Source organism: Martes martes (genome assembly GCF_963455335.1).
Source record: "Martes martes genome assembly, chromosome: 12".
Classification (NCBI taxonomy): domain Eukaryota; kingdom Metazoa; phylum Chordata; class Mammalia; order Carnivora; family Mustelidae; genus Martes; species Martes martes.
In genome coordinates this window covers 16,929,765-16,950,382 of record NC_137900.1, presented here as the reverse complement: position 1 = coordinate 16,950,382, position 20,618 = coordinate 16,929,765, and the positions used below count along the sequence as shown (strand labels likewise).

The 20,618-nt window shown below is 44.7% G+C and overlaps 1 protein-coding gene across 1 annotated transcript; it reads left to right on the top strand.

Moving 5' to 3' along the window:
* The first annotated feature begins 425 nt into the window (after positions 1–425).
* RFK (riboflavin kinase) lies at positions 426–8,500 on the top strand. Its single transcript, XM_080819408.1, has 4 exons — positions 426–883; positions 1,817–1,968; positions 5,579–5,681; positions 6,409–8,500. The coding sequence occupies exons 1-4, from the start codon at positions 802–804 to the stop codon at positions 6,537–6,539; spliced, it is 468 nt and encodes a 155-aa protein (XP_080675534.1). The 5' UTR covers positions 426–801; the 3' UTR covers positions 6,540–8,500.
* The last annotated feature ends 12,118 nt before the right edge of the window (positions 8,501–20,618 follow it).

Below are 20,618 nucleotides of genomic sequence, written 5' to 3'. Positions count from 1 at the left end.
CCTCCGCGCTTGCATTCCGACAGACCTTCAGACCGCGGTCAGGTGCTCTGGGGGAGACGAGGGCCATTTCCCGCAGAGAGTTAAAACCTCTACGAAGCGGTGATCTTGAGCTGGAATTTTGGAACTTTAATAAACGTGTAAAGAACGAATGAATAACGAATGACCATCGAGCTCGCGGTTGCCAAGAAGCTGAAGAACGTCTGTGACGTCAGGATCGTAATAAAAAAGAGGAAGGGAAAAGAAACACTCAGGATGGTCCGAGAACGGTATTTGCGCAGCAAAACAAGATGAAAGACGAACGCGGGCCACCGCTTCCAGCGCCGGGAGCCCATGGAGAAGTACGGGAGGGGCGGACCGGCCGTTCCGGGACCACGGCTGGGGGCGGGGCCGCGCGGGGGCGGGGCAACGGAAGCCGAGCGGGCTCCGAGGCTTCTGGCTGAGGAAGTGTGCGCAGGCCTGCGGCGCTGGGCGGGCTCAAGTCCTCCCCGGCTGACCCACGGCGCTCCCACCCACGCCCGCATTTATATTCGCCGTCGCCGGGTTCCGGGGCAGACCCAGGGTTTTAGTCGCTCGGCGTTTTCTCTTGGTTCAGTGCGGTGAGGGACTTACTGCGGCGGGTCGTCGGGCGCCTCCTGGCCCGTTGAGCGCCTGCCCTCCCGGCCGCCCGCGAGGGGATTCGGGCATCAGCCCAGCTCCGGCTCGTGTTCCCCGTCCGGTCCGGGGTTTCCGGGCACCGCTTCGACGGCGGCTTCGCCGGACCCGCAGACCGGGTCGCAGCCCGAGCCCCAAGCGGGCGGAGTCATGAGGCACCTGCCGTACTTCTGCCGCGGCCAGGTGGTGCGGGGCTTCGGCCGCGGCTCCAAGCAGCTGGGCATCCCCACAGGTGAGCGCCGAAGGTCGCGGGGCCCCCTCTCCCCGCCCCGGCTCCCGGGGTTGGGTCCAGCGGGAGCCGGGACGTCAGATGCGGGACTTGGGCTGCCGGCAGAGGTGACGCCCTTCCCTTCCCTCGGTTCTTGCTTGGTTGAGGCCGAGGACCTTTGGTCAGATTGAGGAAGCCGTCCTTACCCACGGCTTGGGGGTTACCGGGGATCGGGCTGCAGGGGGGGTGAGGGCACAAAGCCGAGCTGAGTTTCGGGATCCCCCTTTCCCGCCTCTTTATCCAACCAAGCTAGAGCTGCCAGGCGTGGCACGCGTCATCCCCATTAGGAAACGTAATGTGAACCAGATTGGTTAAATTTCCGATTTTTTTGTTCTCTTTGTATGTCTGGTTAGCAATTGGATGAGAATCAGGTTTTTTTTTTGTTGTTTTGTTTTGTTTTGTTTTGTTTTGTTTTGTTTTTGGTCTGTCTACATCGGTTTCAGTAGTCAGGACCTGACTGTGTGAATAATTCATTCTTAAAAATACATACCAGGGTTGTCCCCGGTCTTTGAGTTTTAGACCTAGCCGCGTGTATTTTGAAAATAAGAATCGTTTGAAGAGCTTCTGAACCTCCTTAAGAAAGACCAGGTCTGGGGGGAAAAAATAAAAATAAAAACAACACACAGCTGTTCATGCACCTGTTTTCATCTACCTCAAGAGCGTGTGTGTCTGTGTTTTTGTTTTTTGGAGAGCTGTATACAGTCAGTTGTTCTTAACCTTGCCAGACGAAGAGGAGAAAAAAAGCCCATGCCAGACTATAGAATGGTGGGATTGATAATCCTAGGCAGGATTCCAGGAAACTTATGAGCGTAATGATTTAGGCTAGCCTTCGTGCGATTTTTATAAATATTTCCTATGAAACTGTTAACCCTCAGAATATTTATTTCTGTTATTTAGCTAACTTTCCGGAACAAGTAGTTGATAATCTTCCAGCTGATGTATCCACTGGCATTTATTATGGCTGGGCCAGTGTTGGCAATGGAGACGTTCATAAGATGGTGGTGAGCATAGGATGGAACCCATACTACAAGAATACAAAAAAGTCTATGGTAAGAATCATATTTAGGTCTGTCTCTGAAAACGGGGTGATAATTGAAGGTAATACTCAGTATTAAATGCACACAGAAATCATCAGTGGTACTCACAACCTAGTCCAAATTACTCAAATTTTTGGCAGTTTTCTTGAAGGATTTTCAAGTGAAGTGTTGAGTTACTGTTTGGATTAACTTTTCATCCTTTCACTTTCAAAGTGAATCTCTTACAAAATAAAGTGAGTCCCTTGTAAAAGGGGGAGTATAATTGGATTGTGCTTTCTGATCATTCTGTTAATCTCTGCCTTTTCATTGGAAAGTTCAGTCCATTTACATTTAAGCTAATGACTGGTAAGGAGGGACTTCTGCCATTTTGCTGTTTTCTATAGGCCTTACAGCTTTTTTGTCTGTTATTTCTTCCATTACTGCCTTTTGTTTAATTTTTTTGTAGTGACGCATTTTGATTCCCTTATTTCCTTTTGTGTATTTTCTATAGAATTCGTGTGTGTGTGTGTGTGTGTGTGTGTGTGGTTACTGCGAGGAGTGTATTTGACTTTCTACAGTTATAAAAATCTATTTTGGATTTATAACAGTTTTAATAGTACATAAAAACTCACAGATTACATCCTTATATGTTGTGTGCCCAATAAAAACAGTAATATTTTTATGCATTTATCTTTTAAATCATGTAGAAAATAAAAAGTGGAGTTTCAAGCCATAATTGCAATATTAATTTTCATAGCTGTCCATGCGTTTACCTCCACTGGAGATAAAAGTGAATTACTTGGGACACCTTCAACCCACACTCAGTGGGTTGAAGGTCCGACTCTAGATTTCGGCTCAGGTCATAATGTCAACATGGTGAGATGGAGTCCCCTGTCAGCTCTGTGCTGGGCGTGGAGTCTGCTTCAGATTCTCTTTTTCCCTCTCCTACATTCCCCCTTAAAAAAACAAACGAATTACTTAAGAGCATGTTTGAGAGATAAAGTTGCGCTTGCTACAGTTAATATAGTTCCTTCACCCTTTAATTACTTGCTCACACTGCTAAGATAGAACTGCTTACTCCATAGATGGTGCTGTCTAATCAAATTGCAAGGTGATGCTCCCCCCCCCCCCCCCACTTAAACTACTTGGAAGGTGTCCCCTTCTGTTCTTTTCGCAGTACCCATGCCACTTAAGAGCTTAATATGCTAGATAGGGCTGGATCTTGGTCAGGTTAAGTGTGTGGAAAAACAGAGTAGATCTAAATTTAGTCCTTGAAGAGTTTGTAGAAGCATGTCACACTTGGACAACCATAGGGCTAAGTTCTGGTACAAACTGTAGAAATGGCCCAGAATTGCTTAACATTGTGTTTAGTATTTCTTGTTTTTGAATATTAAAGATGTGGGAATTATTTGGAGTAGATAAGGAAAAGAACTACTGAGAGAATACAAAACAGTTTTCTGTAGATGGGGAGGAAATGAAGAGGAGAGGGAAAGCTATTCTATGACAAATTTCAGGTAACAGGACTATGACTGTAGCAAGCCCAAGTCCTGCCAGAATTAGAAGAAACTCAATTTTCTATTGGTAGGAGGTTCATACTTTTCAGGTTTTATTTTTTTCTTTGGTTGCCAATACCAGACATCTACGATGTGCCTGTTTAAGTCTTTTCCCCTTTAAAAAAAAAAAAAAAACAACATTGGATTGGTTCTTTTAATTAACTTAAAGAAGTTCTTAGTATGTCCAAGATCTGATTGCTTTATTGTCATATATGTTGCAAATATTGTTGCCTTCTCTATTGCTTTTTTTTTGTTTGTTTTAATGGTGTGGTGTCTTTGGAGAACAGAGGTTCTTAATGCTAATATAATCTAATTCATCATTTCTCTTTAATGGTTAGTGCCTTTTAATAGCCCATTTAAGGAAATTTTGCCTACTCCAGGTCATTACGATACTCTTCTTTGTTTTCTTCTAAAAACTTGTCTTAAACTTTTCTCATCAAATTGGTTTTTGAGTATGGGGCAAAGTAAGGGTCAAAATTAATTTTTTCCCATATGGATATTGAGTCTGCGCATTTATTGAAATACCATTCTTTCATGACCGTGCTGCCCTGTCACCTTGGTCATAAACCCTGTGACTTTATATGTGTGAGTCTAAAATGTGCTCATACAGACTTGGTTTCCTAGTCTGTCTTTGGGTCATTACCACATTATCTTTATTTCCATAGCTTTTATAATAGGTCTTGATATCTGACTGTGTAAGTCCTCTACTTCTGTTTTCAAGATTTTGGAGGGATAATTTCAACCTTCCACATTTCCTTACAAATTTTGGAATCACTTGACACTTTCCATCATTAAAAAAGCAAAAAAACCTAGGATTTTTACAAGGGTGGCATGGAATATGTCGATGAATTTAGGAAGAGTAGACATCTTTCCATTTTTCTCAGTGATGTTTTATAAGGATCAGTGTTGATGTTTCTGTTTCAAGTATCACTTCATGTATTAGATTTTCCAAAGTCCTGCACAAAATATGCCTCTATCTCTTAAGTTTCACATTTCTAGATTGTTTAAAGTTATCTGCATCCATCCTAGTCCAGTCTCTAGAATTCAGATTGCTGATCATCATCTACCTCCTCCACCATTTTGCTTCGACCTGTCCTGTACCCATTTGTCAACATCGTTCCTTGATCAGGATACTACATTGGCTCTTCTGCCTGCATGTCAGTCTTCAGCTCTGCCTAACCCTCAGAAGTTTCCATAACATGGTGTGTGTCACAGACATATGGATCCTGATTAACCTTAGAAATGGTTCTTTTAATAGTAACGTCTCTTAATACTTTGTTCCTTACTTGGCAGTGTCTTGACATGGGTGTTTGTTTTTGTTTTTTGTGGGTTTTTTTGCCTTGATAAAACTTAATCACTCTGGATGTTAGTTTTTTTAAGGATTTTATTTAAAAATAAAAGCAATCTCTGCACCCAGCGTGGGTGCACCCAACGTGGGGCTCAAACTCACAACCCTGAGATCGAGTTGTGTGCTCCACCGACTGAGCCAACTAGGCACCCCTGCATGTTAGTTTGTGTTTTTTTTTAAAGATTTGATTTGAGAGAGAAGGAGCACAGAGGGAGATTGAAAGGAAGAAGCAGACTCCATGCTGAGCAAAGAGCCCAACATGAGGCTCCATCCCAGGAGCCCAAGATCATGACCTGAGCTGAAGGCAGATGCTTAACCAACTCAGCCACCCAGGTGCCCCCCCCAACCTTTTTTTTTTCTTTTTTTTTTATATAAACAGCAAATCATACCAGATTTGTGGTATAACATCTGCCTTACTTAGTTATAATGTTTATATGTAAGGTCAGGGGCAGGAACAGGACTGATGAAAGAATTTGGGAAAAAACTGCACTTAGATTTTAACCTGTCTTCAAAAATTTATTAAGGGTTGCAGCAGCTCTTTCTGCCCAGGAATCCTGTCCCCGTGCTTTAATAAAATCACCTTTTTACACTAAAAATAAATAAATAAATAAAATAAAAATAAAAATTTAGTAAGGGTTGATTGTTTCATTTAAGTTATGCCCACCATAAATGTGGAGATATATTTCAAATTTCAGATACTCTGTAATTTCATGGTAATCTTTTTCACATTTCTTAATTCTAGGAAACTCATATCATGCATACCTTCAAAGAGGACTTCTATGGGGAGATCCTCAATGTGGCCATTGTTGGCTACCTCAGACCGGAAAAGAACTTTGATTCTTTAGGTAAGTTGTGTTAGGTCTTCTGAAGTATTACTGTAGCTAGTTCTGCTCCTTCTCCCAGTAACAGCATGGCAGGAGAGAGAACATTCGAGCATTTACTCTGTGCCTTACGTGTTTCACTTCCACCAAAACATACGAGGACTTCTTTTGCCCCTTTCGCAGGGGAGGAAATTGGCAGAGAGGGGTTAAGTAATTTGCATAGGGTCACATCACTATGTGGTAGAGCCTAGATTCAAATCCACCAGGCTGGCTGCTTCTCTCCCAAAAGTGTGAAGTTAGTGAAATCTTTATTTCCTTCTCATAGTTTAAGGAATAAGTGAGAATGAATGCTGAGAAGAGTAATCGTTGCTTTGCAGTGCTTGAAGTGTAAGAAACTAAATCAGTACTTGAAGCAAGTGGTATCAAGTATGTTAGTAAAGTGTGGCTGTTTCAGTTCTACTGTAGAATTTGATAAATGAGGCTTGATCACGAGTATTTGTTCCATTTGGTATTTGTGACATACCTTTGTGCTAATACCCTTCTCTAAGAAATTGCAAGAAGATCAGGGACGTCTCTTGTAGAACATTGACTTTTACTTAAGTCTGGAAGAAGGGATGGAACAAACATTTACTGGGCAGCTGCTCTGTGCTAAAGACACTGCCAGCCTGCGGGTTTTTAGGAGTCCGAACAAAGGGGTAGTAAGAGTGTAGCAGCAGTTTTTCATCGTTTCCCTGCTCTGTTCTCTCTGCAGAGTCCCTTATTTCAGCAATTCAAGCTGATATTGAGGAAGCTAAGAAACGACTAGATTTACCAGAACATTTGAAATTCAAAGAAGACAATTTCTTCCAGGTTCCTAAAAGCAAAATAATGAATGGCCACTGATAAAAAAAATCACCTTATTCTTACTTATTCATTTACTGTTTTCTAATATTTTACTGCTCATAACTCCTCCGTCGTTATATTTTGAAAATCATACATTTTCTTACAGCTGTGAATTAGTTTAAACAGTACAGTGTCTTTACCACGTTATGTTTCAACCATTTAAATCAGACCCATCATGCTATAGTACTAAAGTGGTTCATTTTAAAGATCAAGATTCTTTTTGATGTAATATGTTGATTAAAATGTACCACTAGAAAGGTCTTAAGTGTCTTAAAATGGAAATGAAAATGTATATAAGTATGGGTAAAAAGGCAAGTCACGAGATTTGAGATGAGAACTAGTAATTCTCATGGTGCCCAGTAGTACATATGTGCTTGTTTAGTGTGTGCTGCTCAGTAGGGGAGGCTTAGCAAAGTAAATGTATTCAACAGAGGTGTGAGAGTTAATTATAAACCTAAGGGGAAAAATCCAGACTTTATATTTTTGATATTTTGTGCATTAATATATTGTTGCAAACATGTAGACATGTGAATTTTTTTTTTCTCTCGTGTGAAGTTTCACTGTGGTTAGTCATTTCCTTTATGAGGTCAGATCATTGCACTGTGTTCATTTTGTTTTACAGCTGCCTCAGTTCTAATTGGTCTAGATTCCCTCTCATCATTTGTTTGTTTACCTTGAAGTGGTAAAATGAGTGTTTTTCTAATCTCTAGCTCTCATTTTTGTGTTGTATGACACTTCTCTGTTTTAAGAGCAGATGTTCAGTATTTTTCTTGACTTTGGTTCCCTTTCCTTGGAAAATTGTCCGTGTCATTTTTTTTTCCCTATCCCATTTAGAATGCCCTACAACCAACTGTTCATTTAGACAAAAGATTGCATCTATATCTACCATTCCATCCCCTCACTATATAAAGTGATTAAGTGCATATCTGTATTGCATTTTAGGAAAAATATCCCCAAAATTTCATTAGGTTTCCTCAAGTTTAACTGAGCACACAGCGGTTCATTTGTATATACCAGTTTCTTAAAGAACACAAAACATTTGTTTTTCCCCCTAGGGAAACCATTTAAGAGCCAATTAAATTATGAAAGTTATTTATTTTTAATGTAATTACATATTCCTGAGCAAATGTAAACTGTTGGAGCTGTGTACGCACAATGTAATTTAATGCTAAACAGTGCTTGTAGCTTGGGGGAAAGGCATAAATAATCAAGTTTTAGTTACATAATCCTCATACTATGCATTTTTTTCTTCCTCCTAACAAATAATTTTCGGCTACTTGAGACTGATTTGGCAGAATGTTGAAATCTTTGGGTATTTAGGAGATTAAGATTACAGATTGTTTGGGCCTCTGAAACAGTACATGGCATTATTGTTCACTTAAGCACCAGATTTGGAGTGGGGAAGGGGAGCAGAAGTATAAAGAAGGTAATTTTAAAAGTAACTAGTTATAAATCATTTTCCCTGATCTGCATAGAGAATAGATTTTAAGAAAAATATAAAGTATTTGGAAAAACACCTAAAACATCCGGAGAAAGGGGAAGCATGGATAACTTCAGCTGGATTGTGTTTTGCTTTTTGGTTTATGAATTTATGGCAAACAAGGTAGTATGAAGCTTTTATGAAAAGATTGAGAAAATATAATTTAACGTTAGAGATGCTATACTTGAAAGAAGCCACAGTTATTAGTGGCTTTAGAAAGCAAAGATGAAAACAGACACGGAAAGTGTAAAAACAGATTTGTGTTTGAATAGCCTGCTGCTAATTATGTCCTCATTAAATGTGTGAAGTTTGATATTGTCACCTTACAATTTGAAAATCATATATTGTGAGGTGTAAGAGCCAATAGTGTCTACACTTCTTAAAGTTTTATATTAAGTATGTATTATAAGAAATGGCAGTAGTACCATTTTTGATTAATCTGATTTCAGGCCTTGAAATAAATCTTATCTAAGTGATGTTTCTTCCCTCGTGTCAGTTTTTCTGTACATAGGTTCCTCATTTGCCGCCTGGTGGTCCCTTGCCGGTGTGTTCAAGGGCCTGACTGGCGAGTTGCTGAGGGCCGCTGGAGGGGGAACCTGCGTGCATGGTAGTTCTAGAACCGGGGGCTTTGCCTCGAGAAGCCCCTGTTGATGTCTGCAGCACAGGTTTATTTGGAGAGCATGTATTCTTTTTTTTTTCTTTTAAGATTTTATTTATTTATTTAGAGAGCACAAGCTGGGAGAGGGGCAGAAAGAGAAAATCTCAAGCAGACTCCATGCTGAGTCCAGAACCAGACACAGGGCTGGATCCCACAGCCCTGAGATCACGACCTGAGCCAAAATCAAGGGTCAGACGCTTAACCCACCTGAGCCTCCCAGGCGCCCCAGAGAGCAATCTGTTCATAGGGTGTCAGTTCTCAAAAGCCTACTTTCTGAGGGTGAGGGTCCCCATTATATTTTTAGTCCTGAGAGCCGGAGGAATAGAAGTCTGAGTTCCCTTCCGTAACTCCTGCTCCAAAACAGGATTCTGCTGTCTTGGTGACTAGCAGTCCCTCAGAACTCCCGCTTGGGTCTAGCGTATGCGGGGACACATGAGTGTTCTTCCAGCACTCCTCTCCGGCGCTGTGCACTGTGGGGGCTTACACATTTGCAGCTGCGGCTGTGTTGTAACAGCTGGGATCAGGGAGACGGAAGCCGGAAGATTACTTAGAACTTAGGAGGACCGTTTTGCTTTCCTGGTAAAAGTGCCAGCCTTTTCCTGTCCCCCCATCCCCTGCCCCACTCCCCTGACTTGGGAAATGGATGTGAGGCTGATAGAGGAGATCCAGTCTGACCGTCAGAGACCGAGCTGGGAAATAAATGTGCCCCGTGAAGAGACGCCATCAGAAGCAAGAGCAGAAACGAATTTAGGACCAGCTCTACCATGACAGGTAGAAGGATTATCAGATAGAATTTGAAATGACTTTAATATGTGTAAAGAAATGAGTGTTAAAAACTGGTGAAATAAGGGTCAATAAAAATTGGATAGAGGGAAGTTAGGTGGGGAATGAAGAAATAAAGGGGATTAAGAGGTACAAGCTTCCAGTTCTAAGATTTAAGTCACAGAGGTGAAAAGTATAGCACAGGGAACATAATTAATAAGGTATGATTACAGATGGTGACTGCACTTAACGGCAGAGAGCACCAGTAATGTACAGAATTGTTGAATCAGTCAGTATGATGTACGCCTGAAACTAATGTAACACCGTATATTAATTTAAGTAAATTCATTATAGCTTTATCAGGGTACGATTGACAACAAATTGCACATATTTGAATTTTATGACTTGGTCGGTTTTGATATATGGGTACACAGAGGTAAAATCAATGTCAGGATAATAAATATCACCCCCTCCCCCAAAATAAAACCTAGGGGGGATAAGCATGGATTTAAAGTGGTTATTCCTATCTTCGAATCTTGAGTGTCCAGGTGAATTTATGTGTTTACTCTTTTAGTTGGAGGTGTAGATGATTACAAGATGCCAGCACTGGATGGGAAGTTAATTTTTTGTGCCCGCCTCCCCAAATTCATATGTTGAAGTCTTAACACCCAGTGTGTGAGCAGGTGGGACCTTTGCTGGGGGTGGAGCTGTCATGAATGGGCCTGCCCTTAGAAAAAGTTACTCCAGAGAACTTTTCGTTCTTTCTGCCATGTGAGGAGGAGGACGCAAGGAGCATTCAGCAGTCTGCAACCCAGGGAGCATCTCACCAGAACCTGACCATGTTGGCTCAGACTTCCAGTCTCCAGAACTGTGAGAAATAAGTGTCTGTCCTCTCTAAGTCACTCAGTCTTGGGATATTTTGTTTTAGCAGCCTGAACAGAGGAACCCTGGTGTGAAGCTTAAAATAGATGGCCTTGGGGCGCCTGAGTGGCTCAGTGGGTTAAAGCCTCTGCCTTCGACTCAGGTCATGATCCCAGGGTCCTGGGATCGAGCCCCGCATCGGGCTCTCTGCTCAGCCGGGAGCCTGCTTCCTCCTCTCTCTCTGCCTGCCTCTGCCTACTTGTAATCTCTGTCTGTTAAATAAGTAAATAAATAAATCTTTAAAATAGATGGCCTCCTCCTTCCTTGTTCTCCTCTCCCTTCCCCTGTTTCCCCTCCCCTCCTCCTCTGTCTCCTGCTCTCTCTCCTCTAATGGAAACAGACGTGAGCCATTGGGTTGGGAGTGGGTAAGGTGCAAAAGCATCATCTATAAAATACTTGTAATTTTTTGCTTTGGAACTAAATTTGAGTTGTCAAACTGCCATCCTCCAGGAGATTAGTCTTGATCAGTTTCCTAAGATCAGTGCTGTAAACCAGTACCAGTTCCGTGGGTCACCCAGGACAGTGGGAGAGCAGAGCTGCTGGAGGGTGTGGGGAAGGGGTGCGTGCCAGTCCCTGTACAGAGTCTTGAGCACTCACTATTGCTGTCTGCGGGAGAGCCTCATCTTAGGAAGCACTTAGGTGGTCAGCAAGTGTGGCCAGTAGGCAGGTAGAAAAGTCAAAGCTACCCGTGAACACTTCTTAGCTTTAAATTGCTAAAGCCTGGGTTTTTTGCAGCTCAGACCTAAAATTTAATTCTTTTATGTTACTTCGCATCTTGGCCAGGGCTGCCTCCTGGGACAGTAGAAGCCTTGGTTGATTTCGAACAGGCAAGGATAACTAAACAAATAAAAGGAGTCTTTCTATTCTTGCTCATGCTCTTGGCCAGTGAGTCTATCTTACAGTTGAATTCTCTTAAGTTAAATCCAAGGATTATATAACTGCACTGTATGATCTTCTGTGTTTTCCACAGCGGACCCAGCCTTCTGTGTTAACCGTTTTGCTTGGGAATCTAACTGGTTGCAAATAACAAAAAGGACACGGGCTGATTTAAGCAGGAGGTGAAGTTACTTAGAAGACTGATGGGTTACTCAGGGTGGACAGGAAAGCTGGACGCAGGGTAAAGATGGAGCACCTCGGAACTGGGGTCAAAATCGCACGAGAGCTGGTTCCTCGAGGACAGTGGCACTGCTGCGGAGCGAGCGTGCCCCAGCTTCCTAGCAGGCACCAGCGGAGTCACGGTCACATAGCTGGCCCCGTTGGCCCAAGACTCATCTTTCTGTGATTTAACAGTTTTTTTGAAGTTTTTATTTAAGTAGCCTCTGCACCTGGGTGGCTCAGTTAAGTAATCTCTATACCCAGCATGGGGCTCACACCCAGGACCCTGACACGCAAGGTGGAGTGTCAGCCACTCCAGCCAGCCGGGCGCCCCAATCTTTCTGTGATTATCTGATTGGCCAAGCTTCGGTCACATGTTAGCGACAAAGGGTAGGCTGGAAAACTGCGTACCTATTTAAGCTCCTGCAGAGAGAGGCACTTTTTCCATCAAGGCTGATGCAGTGGGAAGTGAATTCTCTAAACATAATGAGGGTTAATGGATGGTAAGAAAAAAAAGACAAGTCTCCACTTGCATTATCTAACTCTGAGGGAAATGATCTGAGTACCTGCTGTTCATCTTCTCCTGCACCCATCCCCAGATTATCATGTTCCAGAGAGACTGATGAACATCTTTTTTTTATTTTTATTTTTTAAAGATTTTAGAGAGAAAGCACTACACGCATGCATGCGCTAACAGGGGCAGAGAGAGAGGAAGAAGCTCAAGCAGATCCCGCACTGAGAACCGAGCCTGATGTGGGGCTCCATTCCACAACCCCAAAATCATGACCTGAGCCAAAACCAAGGGCTGGATGCTTAACTGACTGCACCACCCCGGTGCTCCTAGAACCTTTCGTTTCTTTTATATAAAGGAAAAAAATACATAATCCATAGTGTTTCCACTTTTATTTTGATTTGCAGGAAGCCTGGGGCTAGTGTTCATCTCAGTAGTGATACTCTTAGGAACCCCGATTTTCAAAGTGTTCTTGGAAGAGCCCTAGAGCTTCCTAGAGGTGCACCAGGGGCTGGGCCAGCAAGGGGATCTCTGCCCTCCTCACTTGAAGGTAGTACTTTGAACTTCTACCTCTGTGGTTTCTACCAAAGACTACATTCAATTAAAGGCCTCCATGGCTAAGAAATGCTTAAACTTCTGCTTGGATGGATCAGCCCACTTGCGCCTCCTCCCTCAAGGCTCACTTTTTCTTTTCCAATGTCAACAATTTCATTTTGTGCACGTACTAGATGGCGCCAGTAAGCACTCATCTGGAAGCAGGTGGATATAAGTCCTAGAAGAGTCACACTCCCTGTGGGGCACTGAGAAGATTCCCTGGTGTGGGTTCTGCTTGGATCCCTGTAAACAAATACCTGTTGCTAACAGAGTCACTTGTGGGAAGTCCAAGTTCATCTCAGGGTCCCTTTAGGCTTCTGAGAACTCAAAACATTTTCTCTGGCTGCCCGGGACGTTGTTTTGCTTGCAGATTTGCTGGAATTTCAAGTTTATTAAAGGTTCTCCAACCAGTACAGAACTTCTGTCAAATGAAATTTTTTGTTTTGTTTTCAAATCTCCCCCAAACCCAACAAAACCTAATACTACTATCCTGAGATTTCCACCATATTTCAAAACTAGGACATTCCCTGGCCCGGAGCCTGACAAGCTAGACCTGTTCTCTACTGCTTCCTATAGAACTTGTTTAAGTACTTCTTTCCAAGTTTTAGAAGATGGAAGGATGTGTTATCTTGGATGTCCTGCCCTTGATGAAAGTTTCCTCATTCCTTTTTACAGTCTTGCAAAAGGATGGATAATAGTGAAATACCTGTTTCTGCTGTAGCTTCACTACACTGAGGATATCGTGGGTTTTTTTTTAAAGCACGGTTTTAAAAGTCAAACATAGATAACTGGGTGCACATCGAGTGTTCAGAAGAAGAGTAAGGACCCTGTGTTTCACCACAGTCAAAATACGAGTGGTTACATTTCATCATACTGACCAGAGGTGAATTTGAGCTGTTGTAGCAACAGGAGTTCAGTGTGCTTTTCCTTACATCAGTTCAACGTTCTTCGCAATAAGTCTGAGCCGTCTTAGGTAGATACTGTTACCACACTTCAAATAAAGAAATGAAAACATCAGCTCAGTCCAACTCAAGATGTGTAGGAAGAAAGTTTGAGAGTTGCATGTTGGAGTCCATCCCATTTCAAGAGGGAAACAGTCTTCGCAGACGGAGGCTTGGCCCTACGGGAGTTGTGTACATGGGACCCTGGGAGCTGTGGGTGGTGGGCAGGAATGATCCCCCAGTCCACCGGCCAAGCAGCTTTGGCACAACATGGCAGCTCATCCTTTGCTTGGCTCTTGCTTTGCCAAGCTAGACTGTTTCAGGCACAGAACAGAGTTAGCAAAACTGAGATCAAACTTTTAATCGAGACAGCAAAAAGGCAGAAAGTTGACAAACACATAAGCATTAACCCAATTGGCACATTGTGGATAGGAGGGAAGTCTCTGAGTCTGGAGGAATAGGGTTGTGCCGGGGATCCTGGTCCCAGACCACACCAGGAGGGTTGACTAATGTTAGGGCAGAGTATCCAGCCTTCAGCCCCCGGCAAGCGGCTCAGGCTGCCTCTGGCTATTTCACTGACATCTGTCTCTTGTTCCCCACAGAGTTCTGTCATAATGGACACTCCCCAGGCAGTTCATGTTCCCTAGTAATTCCCGAGTTCTGTCTCTTCCAGACTCCAAGCCTTTGCTCATTCTCTTTCCATTCCCTCCACTTATCTGTAGCCCACCCATCTGTGAGATCATGTGAGTATGGAACTTTCCTTTATACTTTTGGAAGAGGCCATCAAGGGTAAAGTTTAAAAATAAATAAAATTTAGGGGCACCTGGGTGGCTCAGTGGGTTAAGCCTCTGCCTTCGGCTCAGGTCATGATCCCAGAGTCCTGGGATCGAGCCCCGCATCGGGCTCTCTGCTCAGCCGGGAGCCTGCTTCCTCCTCTCTCTCTGCCTGCCTCTCTGCCTACTTGTGATCTCTATCTGTCAAATAAATAAATAAAATCTTTAAAAAAAATAAATACATAAATAAAATTTAAAAATAACTCCCCCATTTTCCAATTCTAGGTCCTAGAAAATCCAGGTCGTGCTGAGAAAACTGGAGAAGCCCGTTCTGTCCGTCACCCTCCCACCTATAGGGGAGTGGAGTCAGGGAGGGAGGGAAGGCTCATCTAGAGATGATCTCAGTATGCTCTGTTGGACCCCTTTCAGTTGCATCAAGCAGAGAGCTTGTGTTTCCTAGGTTGGGAGGTAGGATGTAAGGATTGTATGAGAATCTGTGGCTAGATCGCCTGTTAACAACAGAGCAGAGAGAGAACATGGCTCTTGCACTCTCAAGAGAGGGGGTGAGGGAAGGAAGCAGTGGTGTGTACTTCTCATGGACCAGATGCAAAGATATGGCTGGAGATAAACCTGATAGGGGCCCCATCTAAGATGGCAATCTGGATTGTGACCCAGAAGACAGGCAGAGGAGGATTTCCAGAAGCCCAGGGTCTGAGGTACCTAAAGGGGGCTTTGGGAGTACCACACACATTGCAATTGAATTGCTCCAGAAGGGAACATTCAGAGGGAATCCTTTAAACACAGTGAGCTCAGAGAGCCAAGCAGGGCCTAGGGCTGGGCTCTTACCTAATACAGCTTTTAAAAAAAATTATCGGGGAGCCCGGGTGGCTCAGTCAGTTAAGCGTCTGCCTTTGGCTCAGGTCATGATCCCAGAGTCCTGGGATTGAGCCCCGCATCGGGCTCTGGGCTCAGCAGAAAGCCTGCTTCTCCCTCTCCCTGCCTCTCTCCCTATTTGTGCTGTATCTCTCTGTCAGATAAATAAATAAAATCTTTTTTAAAAAAATTATCGGGGCGCCTGGGTGGCTCGGTGGGTTAAAGCCTCTGCCTTCAGCTCGGGTCATGATCCCAGAGTCCTGGGATCGAGCCCCGCGTAGGGCTCTCTGCTCTGCCGGGAGCCTGCTTCCTCCTCTCTCTGCCTGCCTCTCTGCCTACTTGTGATCTCTGTCTGTCAGATAAATAATATCTTAAAAAAAAAAATTACCATCTATCTGTCCCTGGTTTTTATTTTATTTTTTTTTTAAAAGATTGTATTTGTTTATTTGACAGAGAGAGGTACAGCAAGAGACAGGGGAAGCAGAAGAGGGAGAAGCAGGTTTCCCGTTCAGCAGGGAGCCTGATGCAGGTCTCGGTCCCAGGACGCTGGGATCATGACCTGAACTTGAGGCAGATGCTTAACAACTGAGCCATCCAGGCGCCCCATGTCTTGGGTTCTTAAATAGTATGCATTGTGATATCAAATTAGTGGATTGTGGCCAGCTTAAAGAAATTATTAGAGTATGATGAAAAATATAATTTGGATAATTACGGTTTCCTCAAATGTTTCCTTTAGTTTTATAAAGAGGTGTTGGTATAAACTTTATTTTTTTTTATTGTGGATTGCGGTTAAAAAAAAAAGTTGAAAGTCCCTGTTTTTTTTTTTTAAGATTTTTATTTATTTATTTGACAGACAGAGATCACAAGTAGGCAGAGAGGCAGGCAGAGAGAGAGAGGAGAAAGCAGGCTCTCCATGGAGCAGAGAGCCCAATGCGGGGCTCGATCCCAGGACCCTGGGATCATGACCTGAGCCGAAGGCAGAGGCTTTAACCCACTGAGCCCCCCAGGCGCCCCTGAAAGTCCCTGTTTTAATTTGCCCTCCTTGTGTTTGCTTCTGGAGGGATCAGGCAGCTGCCATCTGGGAAATGAGAAAGAAGCCCTCTCAGCCAGTTTCTATCCAAACAGGCAAGTTATTTTCATTTCTCTTTATTTTTTAAAGATTTTATTATCTGAGAAAGAGAGAGCGGCCGGGGAGGTGGGGGAGAGAGAGAGAGAATCCCAAGCCAACTCCAAGCCCGATTCGAAGCTCGATCTCATCTGAGATGGTGACCTGAGCGGAGGCTTAACTGACTGAGCCACCCTGACAGCCCCAGCCAAGTCGTTTTACTTCCCTGTGGCTTAATGTCTTATCTGTGCCATGGGGTAAGACCAGTGCCTGCCTCACAGGGTGGTTATGATGACTGTAAGGATTAAACAAATTGATCCATGCAAAGTGCCTCTCATCGCCGGGAAACATGATGTTACTATATCGAGGTGGTTGTTTCTTCCCCCGGCCAAAGATAACATTGCAACTTTAAGGACACAGCGAACTCTTCCTTAGATTATATGCAGAGAATCTCCTTCAGGTCAGCGGTAGACAGTGCTTTCCGTGAACAGAAAACGTATGCACAAATATTTATGGAGCAGCTACTGTGTGCTAGGACCGTGCTTTGGGCGAGGGGTACAAAGTGGAGTAAGTTGATGTCCGTGACTCTGGGGAACCTCCAGGCAGTGTCCCACAGAAATTCCAGCTTGTTTGACTTAATCCTCCTCACCTCCTTGGTGTTCCTGGTATATTTTAGGTCTCTGGGCAATACGGTGTTTGCGTGCCTTTCCGGAGAAGGAATCATGGACTCTCCTTACCTCATTACTACCAGATGTAGTAAATAAAGGAGCATCACATCCCTTCATTTTTTTCCAGTACCTTCCAGTAATGTGGAAGAAAAAGCAGCACCGGAGACTTTCCTGCAGATACCATAGGTCTCCAAAAGCCAGCGTTTCAGGAAAAGATGAATTTGCTCTTGTACATATCCTCTGGTGTTTTATTTCACTGTGTTTACTGAAAAGAGTTTTCCGGAAAGCAAGGAGAAAGGAAACAGATGGTGCCAAATGAGAGAGGAGAGTCCCAGATTTCGCTCTTCCCCGGCTCAGAGCAGCTGAGACGCCAGCAGCAAAAAAGACTGGGGGATGTGCTGTGGTTTCCGCCCTCCCTTCCCGAGGTGCCAGGCCCCCGGCTATGTAAACAAGGCTCTGATGTCACAAGCTGAGGGAGGTCACACTCGGTCAGCCTGACCAGCCCTTCCTCTCACCCGCTCCTAACCTTCAGGAGGTGAAGGCGGCTCCGGCTCCGGAGCAGCTTTCAGAGGAAATGAACCAATCAACTGGGTGGGGGCTCTTTCTTGGTTTCGTTTTTAGCCCAGAGGGAGTTGAGACGAGGAGGAAAAAAAAAAAAAAAAAGGTTGAGTTGGGACCAAGTAAAGCCTCCCTACCCATTGCCTTGGAAGGCATCTACGGCCACCAGTAGGGGAGGCCCCATGTCAGTATGAGCCCCGAAGGGCTAAGAACCATCTTTAAAAATGGCACCTGGAGAAGTTTCCACTTGAGCTGGTGGTGTGCGGTTTTACAAGTTACAGTCCAGGAGGCACAGCCATACCCGTGACCTCAGACAACATGGCCCGTGTCACACAGGCTACAACGGGAATGCGGAGGGCCTGAGAGTGGAGAGCAGCTCTCTTTTAATGCAGCTTCTTATGGCTGAAAAGAAATTATTCCCCTTCTATACCAAGCCATCTTCCTTGAGGCTTTCCTTAAAGCTCTGTATTTTTTAGGTCTTAAAGAGCTCTTCTTCCCTCTCCTCCAACCCTTCTACCTTTGTATCTAAATTCTTAGACCTCCTGGCGGGTGGAGGCGGATGTGGTAACTGATGCATTTGGCAGGCCTTGCATGGTTCTGAAGACATATCGAGATCACGTCCAGCGTCAGGGGCAAGCCACCTGCTCAGTCGCCAGGGCTTGCGGCTTAGAAGGGCAAGGGCCCCAGGCTTGGGTTCCATGCTCTGCTGCTCACCAAAATTCTTAATTTTTACACCGGGCCCCATGGATTATGCGGCTGCCCAGTTTTCTGAGAAACCACCTCCAGATTGTTGGCCACAGGGTTATTGTTTGATTTCTCCCAGTTTCTACCTGAGAAGTGACAGCACAGGTGAACAGAGGGATGATAACCTGGGTGTAGCACCTTCCTGCTTACAACAGACTTTCCCATGCCTTAGGTCCTTTCCTGCTCACCAGCAAACGTACGGATCCAAGCCTATCTAAGGCCACCGGAGATCCGCTACAGGGGACGAAACTGATCTCACAGGCCAACAGCAAACAGCTCTCTAAAAGTGAAAATCAGTGGAAAACCAGGACGGAGAAATTAGCCAGATGTTCTACAGCTGTGCTCCAAAGGGAAGTCACGGAAGCAATAAAGGACTCGGGTGGAGTTTGGCCAGAGGGATGGTGGGGACTAAAACTTCCGATCCCAGGCTGAGAGAGAGGGGAACACAGTGTCCTTACAGCCTCAGTCACCGAGATCCCGCAAGGTCCCTTACAGGCCCGGGATGGGCATCACAAAGTCCCACTGAAAACCCCTTTGTCAAGGATTCTTTGCCCGGCTACTTGCTGGTGAGCCATTTGGTTTGCTTTCTGTGTTCCTTTGTTCCAGGAGCAAATCAATACCGAAAATACCGCTCTAGCCCCCGCTTAGAAGCTGGCCGGCCCCAGACCTGAAGTCTGGAACCCAGGCTAAATACAGTTGACCTTGGGCAGCACTGGAGTTGGGGCGCCCATCCCCCATGCCTCCAAAACTCCCACCTCTGCCTTTTGACTCCCCACAGACTTCACTACTAACAGCCTACCGTCGCCTGGAAGCCTAGCCGGTAACGTCAGCAGTCGCTGAACGTGTTTTGTATGTTACATGTGTTAAATGCTGGATCACAAGAAAGCTCCAGAAAGGAAGACGTCATTCAAAAATCTAAGAGGAAACCTATTCACGGTACCGTCTGGTACTTAGTGTGAAAGTGGACCCTCGAGGTCCCGATCCGTGTGGTTCTGAGTGTCAGCAGGAGCCCCTGGGGACCCTCTCTGGGTGCCTGGACTGGAGGCTTTCACAGCTTTCACCTGGCTGCCTGATTTAGGATCTCCCTCGTTGGCCTGGCATGTAGCTACAGCCCCAGTTGCAAGCTGACGTCCGAGGTCCACGCCACTGCTCCTTGCTGCTGGGTGATTGTTGGCCCGCCGCGGGAACCACGATGCGCACCAGGCTGTCCTCGACTCACTTTGCAGAGGCAGAAGCAAGGATGCTTGCGTGAGTTCTCAGCCCCACCATCCAGACAGGCCTGCTTTCAAACCCTGTAAACTTTTCTACGTGGACTCACAGTCAGAGTGACCTAGAAACAGACTGGATGGCTGTCCTTCCTTGTCCGTGTACCCAGCACGTGCCCAAGATTCCCTGTGGCTTCGTAAGCAAAGTCCAACGTGAATCTGTGATGACTTGGGGAGAAAGAAGGAGCGTGAATTTCCTGAGACAAGTCTAGGTGTCCCTAGGATTTCTATTAAGAAACTATTCTGTGGGGATGCCTGGCTGGCTCAGTCGGGAGAGCGCTCAACGCTTGATCTCAGGATCATGAGTTCGAGCACCGTGTTCGGTGTGGAGATTATTAAAAAACAATGAGAACAAAATAGTCTTCTGCTGGGGTAGAGCTTGGTTGCTTTTTAGAGAAAGAGGAGGTGTGGAGAGAGGAACAGATTTCATTAGAGGTCACGTATTTGACCAACATGTATTGAATATATGGTCTTTTATTTTATTTTATTTTAAAAAATGATTTTATTTATTTGACAGAGATCACAAGTAGGCAAAGAGGCAGGCAGAGAGAGAGAGGGGGAAGCAGGCTCCCAGCCAAGCAGAGAGCCCGATGCGGGGCTCGATCCCAGGACCCTGAGACTATGACCTGAGCCGAAGGCAGAGTCTTTAAACCACTGAGCCACCCAGGTGCCCCATGTATGGTCCTTTAACCAGAACTTTCCTCATTTCAGTGAGGAAAGGATTTGATTTCCTCCTGGCTTTGGAGCAAATCACTGGGTTTCTGAAAGAACAATCTCCTGTTTCCCTGTCTGTTGAGAAATCAAGTAAGACAATCCGGTTTATGATATGCTTACTTAAAACCACTCATCCAATGTGCTTGCTCTGCCAAGGCATTGTTACAAAGTGCTGAGCTGGTGTGTATTTGCTTCCAGATTAAGTGTGTAGAGCAGGTTAGGTCTCCTTTTCTCTCCCTCATGTAATCTTGCTTCACAAATCCTTTCAAAACGTGGATTCGTGGGAGGGAGACTATTACAAGCTTTCACTGCCACTAAAATGAAATGGGAGAGAGTGGGGAGGAGTTAGCATTTATAGAGCCCCTCCTGTATACCAGGCTCTTTGCATATGTCATATTCATTCCTCACAGCAGCCTT